At 37.4% G+C, this 17,224-nt stretch overlaps 1 protein-coding gene across 16 annotated transcripts in view; it reads right to left on the reverse strand.

The window, feature by feature from the left end:
- ROBO2 (roundabout guidance receptor 2) overlaps nt 1-17,224 on the reverse strand; it is a 952,677-nt gene that overhangs the window by 425,881 nt on the left and 509,572 nt on the right. For all 16 annotated transcript variants that reach the window (XM_041124896.1, XM_030020184.1, XM_030020193.1 and 13 more), the window contains exon 2: nt 231-557. In XM_041124896.1, coding sequence (XP_040980830.1) covers nt 231-557 — 327 coding nt within the window. The remainder of the gene's footprint in view (nt 1-230; nt 558-17,224) is intronic.

A 17,224-nucleotide genomic window follows, 5' to 3' on the forward strand; every position in this document is an offset into this window, starting at 1 on the left:
TATACACTGGCTAAAACCTTGCTTCAGTATAAATCACTTATTCCATATGGTCACCGCTACTGTATAAACGCATGTAAAAAAGCCTTGACTAAGAGCTATAGCTAATGACAAAATGCCATACATATCTACATTTGTTATCTCCCAGACTGCTGAGTGTGTGCAAGTGCTAGACGACAGCATAAAAGCAACTATAAAGTTTTACACAGTGCTAATCATATAAAACTACTCACATGCCACTTCCAGAGATGCATTGCGACTCACAGCTTCTCCAAGATAGTTCCTTGCTACGCAAACATAACTTCCTTCATCAGGTTTACTCCTGCGTCCATGCACGATACGTAAGAAAAATAAAGATCCGCTGGGCAGCAGCATGCGGTGGGAGCGTGGATCATCCTTGTCCGTTTCCACTCGCTCTCCATCCTTGTACCACTCAATAGTAGGAGTTGGCCGTCCTTCAGCTTTACAGTTCAGAGTTGTTGGCTCTCCTTTAGAGACTATCACATCTGAAGGATGCTCAACAATCCGTGGTGGAAAGTCCTCCTGGCGGAGACGGGATCCTAGAGAAAAAGAAAAGGAGAGAGGGCTTTAGGCTTCATAAAGAGTTCTCACAAGTTACTCTTTTAATGCCACAAAAATAAAAAAAAAAAAAAAAAAAAAAAAAAAAAAGAAAATATAAAAACCTGTACACATCTGATATTGTTTTGTCTGATATCAGAGACTGTATCAGACATTTTCAAACCTAAAAACCTGAGTTGGACTACAGATATACACCTCTAAGGCATTATCAAATCCATACCACATGCAGACTGGGCTTAAAGGAGGACCTCTTACACATACATGCATGGCAATCTTTTTCTTGTTCCAATAGTCTTTTTATTTATATTTGCTTCTAGATTCCTCTGTGCTTCCAGATTCCACTCCTGGCTCCTGCTCTCCCATCCTTTCATCTGCCAGACTCAACAGATCGACATCCAAAACCACTGTGTCTTACCACCCATTGCTATATGTACACTTTGTATGCCTTTTCCACAGACAGCCCAGGTATGGAAACAGAAGGAAAAAAAAAAAAAACAAAAAAACCCACAAAATAAACAATCCCAAACCAACCAAACCAACCACCACAACTGAAACCTGAAAAGTATTCCTTCCTTCATAGATTTCTAGTACAACTGTTGGCAACAGTAACTGTTCAAAGTGTCTGAAATAATTCATAAGCTTTATTTTATTTGGAAATCTCAAATGTCAACTGCACTTCAGAAGTTTCCAGTGGATTGCATGCATACACACACACACACACAAATACAATATAGGCATGCATGTGCCTGAAAGTGCATTGCAAACACCAGTGTCTCGGAAATCTTTATAGGTCCTTTTTCCTCTCTCCACATTCATCCTTTTCTTCGCTTTGCTTTTTGGTGTCCATTATCTTTTATCTGCAAACGTACTTTCTAACCCACTTGCAGTATCCCTAAATTCCTACCAACACTGCATCACAACCCTGATTACACAGTTATTGAAAGCTGAACATCTCCAGCATTTCTACATAGTGTATCTAACCAGGGATATGGAACCCTAGATTATCCCTGAGAGTGATCCAGGGGCTCAGTCTGAGTGCAGCATACCTTGGAAAGAATGTGGTTATACTTTTTCCACTTAGATTTTTTTTCAGTACTAAAGATTAAGAAAAGAAATTACTCCCTCTATCACTGCAAAGTAATACAACCCAAAGCACCTTCTTCTTTCAATTGCCCATCAGAATACTATTTTTCACTTTACAATGCTGACGATGAATATGCCATCATTAAGCCTTCATAACTAACAGGACTACTAGGTATTGATAATATGAAGTTTCTACAATACTAATTTTGCGCCCTCTACAATAGCAACTTTGTGCCTTGCCCTGGCCTTTTCTGTGCAGCCACTTCAACACACTGTTCTTCTACCTTTCTGTATTTCCTTTACACTTAGTTGCCTTCCCACTGCCTGGGGCGGGGAAGAAGCAGAGCCTGAACATTGTCCTCCACCTTCTCCAAACAAAGCCTTACCCTGTCACTCAAATCCTGCAATAAGGAAGAGAGGTGTTGGCAAGGAGGAGCCAAATTTTGCAATACCCTGTTTCTGAAAAAGATAATAATTCTTTCACAATTGTTATGCTCCTCATTACAACTATTAACAGACAAGTTGTAGAGATGAGTAAATGCAAGAACAGTGTCACCCAACAGAAAACCAAAGCCTAGCACTCTTAACTTCAGCACCAATCATTCAGATATAGTTCATTACTGCATATTTGACTATATTAGCCTGACAAACAGGTTTTCTGCAACATGTCACAGTAGTTCATGCCTCTACATTGCTTCTCATAAAAATGAAGTCAGCTCTCCATTTCCACAAAGCCTCTATGCAATCTCTACCTTAAGGGTAATGCGCTCTGTGCATGCGTACGCATGTGTGTAATATAGACACATATCTTCACAGAAAAAGGCATTTGGCAATTCTCCTTCTAGTCCTCCTAGGCCACCACCTTTCAAATATCAAGGAAAAGTCTTTTCATTTGTTGTACTTCACGCTCCTCCAGTTTTAATTTATTAGCTTCACATTACGACCAAAAGTTGATTTCAACTATTAAACCTACTCTTTATATAAGCAGCTACAAAGCCAATGGTCTGTCATACATGAAAAGTAACAGCACAGACTAAATTCATAGCCATTTCATTCATTTCTCAAGTCACCAAAATGTTCATGGCTACTAGGGCTAGTGGTGGTTAATAGCAAGGCTACTAATTTTATTATAACTACTGAGCAATTTTAAAGAAAAAACAATATTGTATCAGTTTAAATGTTAATACTGTGATATGGTATTTCATAATACAGATCTCAGAATTGCTTTCAAGAACCTCCTCAACACTTTCTCTTCCTTTCTGACTTTATCTCCACCTGTCACCACTTGCCACCAGTGATTCAGCTGTCTGACACACCATTTATTTGCTTCTCTTCACCTCTTTTCCAGCTTTACCCAACCTGACTTTCTACATACAGAAAAGCTCATCCTAAGTTGATCTCTAAGGCTACTACTCCTTTTATATCCTTTCTGAAGGCTCACATTCTGATTTCTTTAACATTCCCAAAAGACACAGCTTTAATATACTTGGATAAAAAAGACAACTAGATTTTCAGTAACAGGACTAACAGCCGTTTAACACTATGCACAGAATACATCATCTCTACTACAGAGCTGACACCTACTATTCTATCCCCCCTACCATTCTCATTTTATTGCTGTGCAAAGGGAAGTTTAAAACACAATGTGATGTATTCCATTGTGTCATACATTTGAAACATTTTCAGTTCAATAGTTCCAATAGGTCATGCTTAACAGGTGTATTATATATTTAGTTCAGAAAAAAAGTAATGCCTGAAAGACAACTGAACTTGAAAGACAAGTTCATAATATATGCTTTACTATAAAATAGTAGTAGAATAAAGAAACATCAACCAAAAAAAAGTCATACTGACATTTCAAAGCTTATGCCTGCTACAAGTGAAAGCAATCAATATTGTGTCTGAGAGATGATTAGCTTGTTCTGTGCTTTTGATAGCATTTTCAATGCATTCCTTATAAGAGTTTTGCCAACAACACGTTCTCCCTCAGACAGTGCAAAAGGCCTGTTTTTATCAGGGAAAGAAACAGCAAAACTGTAACAGAAAAAAAAATAATAATCTCCTGCAACAGAAGGTAATAGATGCAGGAAAGAAAAGGCCTGAATACGTTTGGTTTTACTTAGAGGTCAGCTCTGAAGATATATTTTAATGCCAAAGAACCTTCTTTAATGCTAGAATCTTGGGTTATTTTCACTGTACAAAATAAGAAAAAATATATCTGAAATTAAGGTATTAAAATCACAATGAAAAGAATACCATGCTTTAAGGACAGGATGGATAACTACAAAAGTGTCTGCAGAATCTTGTCTGGCTATGTAGGATCTGCCACATGGCCAGGCTTGGTTTTGTTGGGGTTTTTTCCCCCCTTATGCAGACTCTACCACTTCTGATTGAGATAACATTAAGCTTGAAAAAAGACACTCCTGCAGCTACTTAGTTAAATCTACTGAAAGACAGTCACAGTTACTGTTCATTTTCCTGCTTCTTCATATGCCTTGTTCCACTTAGGAAGTACTTATCAGAAACACTTATTACACATATCTGTTAGATATAATGAATAAGTATGTTGCTTTCACTACCCTTTTAACCACAGAATTGACTGAAAGCAAGCAGAGATCTCAAATAGAGATCCAGTCAGTCACATCCTAGTTTGAACAAAAGATAATGCACAAAAAATTCAAGATAATGAGAAAACTCAACTGGAGTACAGGCTGATGCACTGGCATCAGGCTGATTATCCTAGATGCATTCCTCTAGGCAAAGTGACATGGTAAAGATTACATTTCGAAAATTTATGCTTTACAATCTCTCCCCCTCCCCTGAGATTTGGCAGATGGGAACAGACTCCAGTGATATGACTGTTTCCAAGATAAGGTTTTTGTTCAAAGCTGCGTCAGCTATGACACGGTCCTCTGAAAGCTTTTCCTCAAGCAAAATTAATCCATTAAGCAACACATCCTAACTTCCCAGGACACGTATCTGCAGATAAGCCACCTTTCCTATAGTGCATGTCTGCCAAGAAGGGATAGCAGGCAACACTGACAAGAGAGATCAATAACTGTCATTAAAAACATTTGACCAAATCTTATTAGAAGGCTGATTCTATTAAGTTTCTCTTGTATAAAACTGTGACTTTCCTAAGTGAGGTGTAATCAACTTTAATTGTAAAGAAACTGCAAACATAAAATTCTGATTTTTTTTTTTGTTGTTGTTTGGTGTGGAAAAAAATGCAGTATAAGCACTGTATTCCTTGTATTAAAGTATTTCAGGGGAAGCATCCCAAAATTGCCATAAAGACTTCATGGAAACTTACTCTAATTCACTTCAAATTTTTTCTCCTCACACACCAACATACAAGGGTCACACTTCAATTTATTTTTTTTTTTTTTTTTTTTTTTTTTTTTCCAGGGAATAGGGTGGATAATAAAAAAAAACCCTAATCTGCATTACAGGCCAAAATCAGAATAGCCAGCACAGAGCAGAACAGTTCTGTGCTGGTTTTAATAGTGTGAATTGCATCTTGATTAAGAAGTTTGCTAATGGATCACTTCTCATCTAAAACAAAACAAAATCTACCTCCCTTCCTTTTCATACAGCACTTCTCAGAAATACATTAGGACCACCCATATTACAAATAGGTTAGCTACATTCATTAACCTTACATTTCAATGCTTGTGCTTTCTTTGCTTTGTAACTTTTTTTGCAGAGTCTTGCCACTCCTCAAAATCTCTTGCATTCCAGCACACTGCTTCTGGTGGAACATCACATCTTGGGGATGAATTTGAGAGGAGGAGTGAGTAGCAGCATGATATCCCCCAAAATTGGTGTATAGATTCACAGGCAAATGAATAATTTTTTCCCCAGGTGAAAAGTGGTATTATAAATACAAGGCACTGCTTCAATGAGAAAGTTACATTGATTTGTTTGTTGCAAAGCAGTTTGGTTTAGAGTTCAGTCAAGAAGTAAAATATCTACCATAGCTATGCTCCTTGGAAGCAGATAACAGATAGCTCTTTACTTAGTAACACACCAACCCTCCCCGCACACAGACACAGCCCCCCCCCCCCCCCCCCCAAAAAAAAAGCAACAAACCAAAACCACCCTTACTTATAGGTTTTCTCTCAAAAAAGCTCTGGCTTTTGAAATTAAAATAGCTGTTCCAATTCAAATGTGGGTTTCATTCACGTTGACTGAGTCTAAACAATGAGATGATAAAAATAATTTAAAAAATAAAGATAACAGGAGAGAAGAGGAATACTTTCAGCTACAAAAAGCAGAACAAATGAAAAGGTTTATGTATATATATGTCTTTGTATTTATGTGCTCTGGGAAGAAACATACCATGTCTATATTTATATATAGAAATGTACACAGATAGAATGTACACACACACGTATGTGCCAGATGACCTCCAGAGGTCCCTTCTAATCCAAATTATTCTATGATATGTACACAGCACGTAACAAAAGCATCAAACAGAGAGCAAGAGGTTTTTTTCTCTCTTTTAATCCAGTAGAGCTCAAGCACAACAGCTCTTCCCTTGGGAGCCTTTCAAAACCACTCTGGAATTTAGCAAAGCATAAGTGTATGCCTAACTCTACCAAACATCTTTTGACTCCTTTTCAGGTCAAGGACGGAAGGAAAACCAACAGACATTGTTTATAGACAGCACAATAACTTATTATACAACTAGCATATTATCATCATAGCACTGGGGAACTAACAATGGGTTCTTATCAGCCAGTCAAAGGGAAGCTTTTCATCTTGCCACATACCACTGTAAAAACCAATGGCTAATTAGGAGCAAGTAAATTTTATACTTTTACATAGAAGGGTTGATAACCACAGGCTCTCCAAAGTCTAAAACTTTCTATTGATAGATGATAATGACCATCTAAGACATTATTAAAAAATAAATTATTTAAAAGCTTTAAAAATGAGTAAACATGAAAATGCATTGATTTTAACAGTATTAAACTGAAAAAACAGCTGTAAAAAAAAAAAAAAGCTTTCAGATGACAATCTGGTCCAGATCCCTTCAAGAATCATGACTCAAATAGCTATCAGATTAGGATACAATTGCCACAATCTGTGAAATCAGACTAACTTTGTAAATAAAGTGTTATATAAACTCCACAAAAATCAAAGAAGGTGATTCTCCAATTAAGAACTTTCAACCCGTCTTCAAAAAGCCTCTTCAAATAATCTTAAAACTATCTGACCTTTAACTATCATATAAATATTTTGATATACAAGTCAAAATTTTCACAATGTTGCACCATTAGAAACAATTACAAATCTTGTCTGTATTTTAGTTCTGATTAATAACTCAGCTTTACTCCACAACACAACTAATATAAATTTTGACAGTATTTTTAGGTAAGTTCTGACACCATTTACAGAAGACTATACACAGAGCTACTTCAGCCAAGGAAACTTACTTTCACTTGTCTTCCTTCATCTTCACACTCATGACAACCTCTCTAGTGTCACTAACAATCCAATATCACAAAACCTGAAAATAAAAAGTCTGATATCTCACAGCTAGACAAAAAACCTGAAGTGGCAAATAGACATATCTCCAGGTAGTTAAGATAATATGAGTTTTGCAAATCAGAAGCAATACAGTTTGGTGCACTCGGATTTCAACAAAGCTATCCTCACATAGTACAACCTAGAAAAATCCTACTCAAATTAGCAGATGTAAACAATTACACATTTTGCACGTTATGGAAATTGTCTATGATTTTAAGTATTACAAAAAGAACATTAGACAACAGTGACAGAAATCAATATAATTTCACCCATCTGAAGCAGTCTTGAGATAATATTTTAAGGAAGGTGGGGGATTCCTACTGTAAGCACAGCAGGCACCCTAAATAACACCCTGCAGCCACTGTGTTCACTGCTGACACTGGAAACAAAGACTCCATCCTGTTCCTCTGAACCACACCAGTTGTGAACGTCTAGGGAATTCCAAGCAGACAATATCAATGCTTTATTTAAAACTTGACACAAACATCCTAAAATAAGCTTTTGTAAAGGTCTAAGTAACTATCAACCAATCAATATTAATTCAGCAGCAAAGCTCAAAATAAAATGGAAAGTAATATGATGATATCAAAAGTTCACTGTAATCTCTTGGTTTAGAAATCTACAGTTACCACCGTGGCCATTTGTCAAATAGTTTCTCTTTGGAAGCTTCAACTAGTTATAGAAAAGTTTATCCAAAAAATCCAAGGATCAAAACATAGATCAAGCTCTACGAACAAAGCTTCTAAACCTACTTTTTCTAACCCCATATTGAGTAAGAACACTTTCATATGCTCAAAAGTGGAAGACTTTTGGAATCAGTATGAACTTCCTCATAACTGTATCTCTACTACATATGTCAATGTACAAGAATCAGGTGAATAAGTACAGGTGGTACAAGACTTAAGGGGACATTTGCAAATGCCCCTCCATTTCATCTTTTGCTGGCTTGCATTTTAAAGACTCACTCAGACACCTGACGTTTGAAAACAAACAACTTTTAAAGAAAATTCAGTCACATGCTATTTCTACCTATGTAAGTCATGTTTATAAACAAACACCTTATATCCCAAACACAAAAGATCACCACAATTTTTATACAGGTGTTTTATGGCATGCATTTGTTCCTTTACATATTTAGAAGTTTGGTGGGGGTTTTTTGAAGTTTTTAAAAATAAATATTTTACCACAAATACTGCATCTTTTTGTGTACTGCATGGATTGATCACCAAAACATCACAAGTTTTTCAATAGTTATCACACTAATATCTGAGGTCATACTATCGACTCTCTCTGTAACTGTAAGGAAGTTCTCACCACTAGTAATTAGAAACTTAACACACCGTTTAAATTTGTGCACAAATATCTTGCTGTCTTAACACTACTTTCTCTTGCTGCATTTATAGTACAATTATAAATATATTCTCTCTCTCTCTCAGTCTCTCTCACCTGAAAGCATCTTTTGTTAAGAGAATATTTGGAGTTCCTGTCCCCAACATTCTCTTTCACATGTCCTGTCCCTCCCCGCCCCCCCCAAAAAAAACCCACCACACTTCTTTCCTTGTTCCCTTTCCTTTCTTTTTGCTCTCGATGCATGTTTCACAAATGCCTTACTACATTGTGTGCATTTTGTCACCTTTCTACTTTGCTACCATTATACCTGTAGCTAATAAAATGGCATGTTTCTTCTCCCAAAACAGTTCATCAACTCTATTTACAAGGTGAATCTCTTTTCTTTTCCTTCTCTCATTTAGAAGCCATCCAGTTATCCATCCCATTAGATTACAAAAATATAATTCTGCAACTTCCGCAGCCAAAATTGGACTTAATGTTCATGGCCCTGGTGACAGAGCACAAACACTCCCAGTAACCGTACCAACTCCAAGATCTTTTTTTAAGCAGCTATCACCGAATTTTCTCTCACCTCTTCTGTTTCATGTATTTACACCCAAAGCTGGCACACAGCAAAAAAGTGTCTGTTAGTAGTTTAGGCTGAAGGCACCAGTCCAGTGAGAGGCTTTCTTGGACCAATTTCTGACTCAGCCGTACACATGTAACCCTGCTGTTGCTAGTGGCAGTCCCAGATTGGAAGAATCTTGCCTTTCAAGGGATACACAATTCACAGTATCTTTCTGCAGCATTATTTTACCCTTTATACAAAAAAGCAAGATTTTCTGAAAGAGTAAAGTTGAAGACCCTGACTCAGAAATCTACATTGTTTACCCTATCTTTATAGGGATCTCTGTTGATTCTACTAATGGAGAACATATTACTGATAAAAAACCACCTCTGAGCTGTGGAATGGCAAGGGTACTGCTGTGACAAAACCTTCTAAAAGCTTCTTTCCAGTGTATAATTTATTTAATCCATGTTGTTCTAGAGCAAACAGCACTATGCAAAGCCACAGAAATAAGAGGGTCTGGCACCACAGTAGGTGAAACAAACAAAAACTCCTAGGCAGTTCTCAAATTGTTTACTGTAAGCAAGTAAATTTGTGAAAATAGCAGTAGAGGAAGTAAATAGAAAATATAGAGGAAGTAGATTCCACCATTTTACTGATTTAAAAGTCAAGTGTTACAATCTATCTTCAGTAAATATAATGAATGCTGTTTAGACAAACTAATGAAATAAAATTCCATCTTTAAACAGTGGTGGGTTGACCTCAGTCGACAGCCAAGCACCCACCCAGCTGCTTGCTCACCACCCTCTCCCATGGGATGGGGAGAAAACAGAAGGAAGGCAAGAGACTCATGAATTGAGATAATGGCAGCTAAAAGGGAAAGAAAAAGCTGTGTACAAGCAAAGCAAAAAAAGAGGAATTCATTCACTACTTCCCATCAGCAAGCAGATGTCCAGCCACTTCCTGGCAAGCAGGGCCTCAGCATGCATAACTGTTGCTTGAGAACACAAATGCCATAACCACGAATCTCCCCCCTTTATCTTCCTTTCCATGAGGTTTTTATTGCTGAGCATGATGTCATACAGCACAGAATATCCCTTTGATCAATTTGAGTCAGGTGTCCCAGCTATGTTCCCTCCCAACCTCTTACCTGGCCATGCCTACTCCATTCTTTGTTTAGAACTAAAAAAAATCATAATTTTTTCAGGAGACAGGGTGGTGGTTTTGTTTTTTTTTTTCAACAAATAAAAACCCTCAAATATGATAAACAAATCTATTCCTCTGAAAAACTATTTTGTGGTGAACCTGCTTCCTCCAGAACAGATGGGTATAAATGTGAGACATTCTTGTAGATATCTTTGACTTTTTAGGTGCCATCAGTAGAACAGCAACATGCTTTTATACCAAATACTTTTCTGATTAATAACTAAAGGGCTGCAGCTGCAGTTCGCTTTCTATGTGAAGTGGAATCAAAGCTTCCTTGCCATCTAGGAAAACAAATCAATTATTTATGGAAAAATATAAAGAAAAGTTTAAGGTTTACACTACAATGATGCTTGCATGAAGACCGACGTTTGCCAATGTTTGCACTCTATGTGAATATCTTAATACAACCTTACTGCATCATACTTGTTTGTGTATTTGGGGAGGAAAGAGAGAAAAGTAAATCCTCTTTTGTACTTTTACTAAGCATACTTCTAATTTATTCTCTCGCTTCCATTTCCAAAAGATTGTGGCTAGAAAAAGAATTAAACTCAGTGCCTTCACAATCCTGGTATATTCAATAACTATTTGTCATGGTTTAACCCCAGCCAGCAGCTAAGCACCGAACGGCCGCTCACTCACTCCCCCCCCACCCAGTGGGATGGGGGAGAGAATCAGAAGGAAAAAGGTAAAACTCATGGGTTGAGATAAGAACAGTTTAATACAACACAAAGGAAGAAAATAATAATGATGATAATAACAATAATAAAAAGACAACAGTAATAATAGCAAAAGGATTGGAATATACAAAACAATTGATGCACAAGGCAATTGCTCACCTCTCACCGACTGATGCCCAGTTAGTTCCCAAGCAGTGCTCCCCCCCAGCCAACTCCCCCCAGCTTATATACTGGGCATGACATCACATAGTATAGAATACCCATTTGGCCAGTTTGGGTCAGCTGTCCTGGCTGTGTCCCCTACCAACTTGTCGTGTACCTCCAGCCTTCTCGCTGGCTGGGCATGAGAAGCTGAAAAATCCTTGACTTGGTATAAACACTACTTTGCAGCAATTGAGAACATCAGTGTGTTATCAACATTCTTCTCATACTGAATCCAAGACATAACACTATGTCAGCTACCAGAAAGAAAATTAACTCTATCCCAGCCAAAACCGGGACACTATTTTATAGGGTTTTGTTTCCTTTTGTAATTTTCCCCATCTAATGAAAACACTCAAGTTATAATTTCATGTCACTTTTCAGAGTTTAAAAAAACAAACATTTATCTTCTAGAATACAGCTTAGGTAAAAGAAATACACTTAAAAGCCAACAGTTTTGTCATCAGCCAGTTTTGTAGACCTGAGGACAAGCCCTGCATCAGTTGTTCCAGGTACAGCACTTTTCCTCCACACGACGTTTTCTAACAGAGGTCTTCCACATGCACACACACTTGCAAACTTTCTTGTTTTTCTCCCAAAGAAGATCTGCCTCTCACTATTAATGCCATAGCTGTATCTTGGTCATAAAACAAAATGCTATGCAACTACATAAAATAGAATATATAGTACCTTATTAAAAATGTGAGAAGTAGGCTTATTACTGGTAGCTAGGGATTGGTGTGCTGTAGGGATCAAGACAGGACTTCAAAAACTATGCTGCTTGATTTATGAAGAGAAGTTTATTGCAAAACAAAGCCCAATAAATTTCATTTATGCCAAAAGCATCAGCAAGCTTGAGGAAAATGACACAGGTCTAGCGTAACAGTCAAGTGTAACTAGCTCAGCTAAAGAGAGATTTCCATTTCTTGGCACAGTAACAAATCCTCAAGCAGAGAGGGGCTAGGGGTGAGATTTTTTCCTCTGTAAGTAACTTAATGAATGAAGTACTAATTAACATTATGGCATTGATAAATGGAGAGAGAGATTAGGGATGTACTCGATATTCAGGCCTTCCCAGATGGACCGTCAAAGCCACATTAATTCCTATCTCATTGGAGCATCTGCTTCTCCCATAATCCATTGCCCCTTGGTACAAACACCACAAACTGTTGTGACTCAATTCGATTTATATCAATCTAATTTCTTTTAATCCAATTTGTATGCCAATCTACTACCTTCTAATCACTTAAATCTTCAGCCTCCATCTGGTAAATTTTCTCTCAAAATTAACCGAGCAGATGCCTCTGCAATTGTCTTCCACAGTCAGGCTAATCATGCCCTCACAGTGGCCTACAGAGCACGCTGAATAGGTACGTGACTTACAGCATTGCCCTTCTTATTACAAACATGGCGATGCAGGAAGGCCATTTTGTCAGTCATTAATTGGTTAATTTGCATAACACTGCCAAGGAAAGATGCCTATGAAACAAAAGCCAAGAGTAAAAAGCTTCAACAAGGCAGCATGACATGCTCATCATTTGTCACATGGCCATTACACTTTGAACCATCTATTGTTTGAGGTAACAAATACAGAACTGGATTACAGCTAAATACATAACAAACATCTGCATACAATATTAGATTCCATGATTTTTGGCATTGCTGCCATTGAACTTGCAGAGAGCAAGGGGGCGTCCAAACAAGATTCCAAGAAAAGTGCACAATAGTGAGGAAATTAGAAAGCACATTATTTTGCCAGACCCCAAAACTTCAAACCCCCTCCCTCAAGTAAATTAACTTTTACACACCTACAACTACGTATGCAAATAGAGCCAGACTTTGTGACTACCAAAAGGTAGAGTCCTTCAGGTTTCCCCAAAACTGTCACCAAGACAGTAAGGGCCACAGGCTATCCAATACATCATTAGTAGGATGAGAAAAAAAATTAAGAATGAAGATAACTTTCTCGGCCAAGGAGAGTTAAAAATATGAAACCTAAAGTAAAAGGCAGAAAGAGTAGTGCCACTCCTTTAAAACTGGTTGCCTCATTAAGAATACAGTGTTGATCTTTCCCCTTGATCAATATCTCCAGAAGGCTGAAAGTAGGTTCAGCACAAAGTGTGTATTGTTATTCAACTGTTCACATCATCATGGACTGCCAAAGTTATAGACAAAGTTTTTTCAAACCTTTTATTCAGAATCCTGGGAGGACAGAAATGAAAGTATTAAATGTGCCGCTTATGTTTCCCAAAGTGTTAGGTGAAAAGAAATTACAAAAACACAACAGGTACTTAGTAAATAACGAGGAAAGCACAAGAAAGAACAGGCTGGGCCAGTAGAGGAGGCACAAGAGTAGCCTCTCTATCACACATAAGCAGGAAAAAGAGGAGGAAAGAAAATTTCCACTTGGCAATCAGTGCCTTACATCATAAGCTACGTTCTTGTTGGCCCACAACCACTTATGTAAGATCAGTTATTAAACAACAGTGTAGAGATTCAGAGGGAGGCATAGTTACCTTTGGCCGTTACAGTTTCTATATAAAATATATAGCTCCACATTTGTTAGAACAATATAAATCAGACTAACACGGAAGGGTCAGCCTCCAACCTTCATCTTAACGAAAAATACTTGCATCATCCAAATTTTCAGTAGCTGGAAGATGAGCTTACCAGGATGATTTGCCTGGAGTTTGCTACTGCTTCCTCCCCTCCTCTCAATCTTTCACATCTACCCCTGATTAAGAGGTTTCACTTTTCAGCTAATAGGTACCTAGTAAATTTTTCATGACCTGAGGGTAGTGAACAGTATAAATACAATGGATCCAAGCCAGAGGATGCTGGAGAAGGAAAAGGAGGGTGTGCTTGGTTAAGGAGGGGGTGGAGTGGGCAGTCTTTCTTCCCCTCCCACAAGCTGTCAACTCCTTCTGTGCACACCTCCTCCCTCATCCCTGCTAAAAACCTTCCTCTCTGTGCCTGCCATGACAGGTGGTCCAGATTTTCACTTAGAAAATCTGGCCACCCTATGTTTTGCAACACCTCCCCGCTTAGTATCATCTGTGAATTTAATTAGCATGCAGTTTACCCACTCATTCAGATTATTAACGAAGATGTTAAACAAGACACAACCCAAATAAAAAGATCCCTGTGGCAAACCAATTGATGCCTTTCTTTAAATCAGTTTATTGCTATCTATTGTAACCCTTTATTTACAGATGTCAACCAATGGTTCATCTACATGATAGCATGGATATCCAAACAAATTTGCTATTATTTTTTTTTCCAGCTAAAAGACTGTGATATAGTGTATATAGTAGAATTACACTGAACTGTCCCCATCTCCAAATTCCTAGTTCTCATCTACCGCACATGTTGTTTCATCACACTAGGTTATCTAGCTTCTTGCTTCTCCTGTTCCATTTGCCTCTCCTCAGCAATGTACACAGAATCATTGCTAAATGCTCACCAGGAAAAATCCACACCATTTGTGATTATTTCTAGTGCCATAACCTAAAACCAGTCCATAGAAATCTGACAGAGGGAGACATAATCATTAGAAAAAGCAAGGTTGGGATAGATTTAATGTATTTAACAGTTTTATAAATTGGGTTTGAAATGAGGGATTAGCAGCAGTGGGAACTATGAAAGGAATATGTAGGGGAAAAAATATTTAATTTGTATTCATGAAAAGTAATGCAAGAGCACTACTCTGAGTCAGTAGCTTCAATAAGGGCATTACAGTTTTATTCATCAGATAAGCAAAACTACAATGCAGTGCCTGTGTACTGACATTTAGGGTTTGAAATTAAAATGAATTTAATGGAGTTTCATCAATAAAGCATATGACATTTGGGGAAAAGACAAACAAGAATGCCATAAGAGATCCCTCCATACAGAGAAGACTTACAATTTGAGAAAACTTTATCGAACTTATCACTATATTTACACACAGATATAAATATACATATTTATATATATAATACAGACACACATATATACACACACACCCCTTTATTCATAAGCCAAATCCAACTTGTAGCTCAAAATATTAAGCAGAGTCCTCTTCCCTTTGCAAAAGTACCATAATTTAAGAAACAAGTGAACATTTGAATGTCCAAAGCCAAACGCAAATCCTCTCTACAACAGGTGGCCACACATACCAAATAGTAATAAAAGCTTTGTCTGAGCTTATCTATGGAGTATTTATTTTTCTTCTAGGCCTTTCTTTAGAAAACTGCCAAGTAGTCACAAAAGTTTACCTCAGAGCAGTTCCAGTTAACTTAACTTAACACTTTAGAGTCTCTCTATGCCTGTTTCAAATAACAAACAAGACAGCTCTGGACCTTCCATTCTGACTGCACTGTAGTACACAGCATAAAGACAGACATCCTGATCTTCCCAGGTAATACCACTATATGAGTGAAGGAGATAAAAGAAGCACAACAGATTTCTTCCCATAATCAAAGCTATATTCTGACAGAATGTAAATAGCCTAAGCAGAGACTAAAATAAACTTGCCTGTAAATTTTTACACTGAAGTAAAACTGAAACTCAGCTCTTAAGCAGTACACAACCTCCTCTTACTGGCCAGCCGCACTCTCTCTGACTTCTTAGCAGCTCTTAAACATAACACTCCATACCATGCTATCATACTATGTGCTTTTACAAACAGATGAATAGGAACATAATTTACTTGAAAGATATATTTCAAGCAATATAGTAGTAAATGGAAACCTACAAGAGGGGAGAGTACATAGCACTGAGAATGCTTAGAAAAATAATGGAAACAGTAATTTTTTCATGCTAATATAATTCTCAAGTCAGTTTGTCCACACATAGATCTACACTAAATATCACTGCTTATCTGTATAATTGTAAAACTTTCATCCAAATCTTATAAAGCAAAGATCGATTTCATAATAAAAGGCATCTGTAAAGTCTTGGCTGAACAAAACAATAGTATTTTTTTCCTTTACCCACTTAGAAAGCACAAGAGCGCATATGTACACTCAAGACTTGTATTATCAGCAAATAAGAATGAGTTTAATTGTAACATGACTCAAGATTTGGTAGAAGTATAGTCTTAATTTTTTTTTTTCTTCTGAACAGCCCTTTCTCAACAACCCTTTCTTCTGAAATGAGGTCTTAAACAGAGATCTCAGTTCAGCTAACCTACACATATAAGCTTGTTTGATAGTAAATGGAGAAAATTCAGCTCCAGAGATTTATACCATCCCAACATAATTTTAAGGTCAGTAGGAATACGATGAACCATTAGCACAAGCCTTTCCAATGACTACAGAAGGAACGTAACTGACAGCCTCAGATTAGACACCTAATTTTACATCACCTGTCTCAAGGGGATTGAATCCACTCTGCAATCAGTGAGGTACAAGCAGAAATTTTTATTATTTTTCAGATTACTCTTACAATGCAAGTTACCACTTATTTTCAGAACTCAGGTGTGTACGATCTATTTGAAAACTGAAACAAGCATACCTAACTTCCACTGAGTGAAAGTTACCATATTTTTAAACAGTTTGTGTTTTACAATAAATACAAAAAAAAAACCCAGACACTGGTGACCTATACCATACTGTAAGAGACTTCCACTCTCTGTAACAGACATTGCTACACACCAGCTAACCCAGCTCAATCTGGAGATATTGCAGATATTCACAAAAAGAAGAGGGGCAGTGTATCTAACCATTAAGAGGAGTCAAAGAACCTATGAAGCATCAATGCCACATCTGCTAGCTCCTCTACACCGAAGAAACAGTTGGTGTTAATGCACGATTAAGAGCCAAGAGGAATGCAACAAAAGTGTATGCAGGTGGCAGAGGTCACTGAGGGATAGTATAAAGGAAAGAAAGGGTCAAGTTATTATCTGGAATGCATCCACAGGGCACAGCCATCTTTTAAATCAGTTTTTATAATAGCCATGCCTGTATTGATTTAATAATATCTTTATGCTACAGATTTACTCGGCACACCATGAACAACTACATCAAAGATGGCGTTGTGCAACTAGGTCTTGTTTCTTTTCCTTACA

The sequence above is a fragment of the Aquila chrysaetos genome, chromosome 7 (genome assembly GCF_900496995.4).
Source record: "Aquila chrysaetos chrysaetos chromosome 7, bAquChr1.4, whole genome shotgun sequence".
Lineage (NCBI taxonomy): Eukaryota > Metazoa > Chordata > Aves > Accipitriformes > Accipitridae > Aquila > Aquila chrysaetos.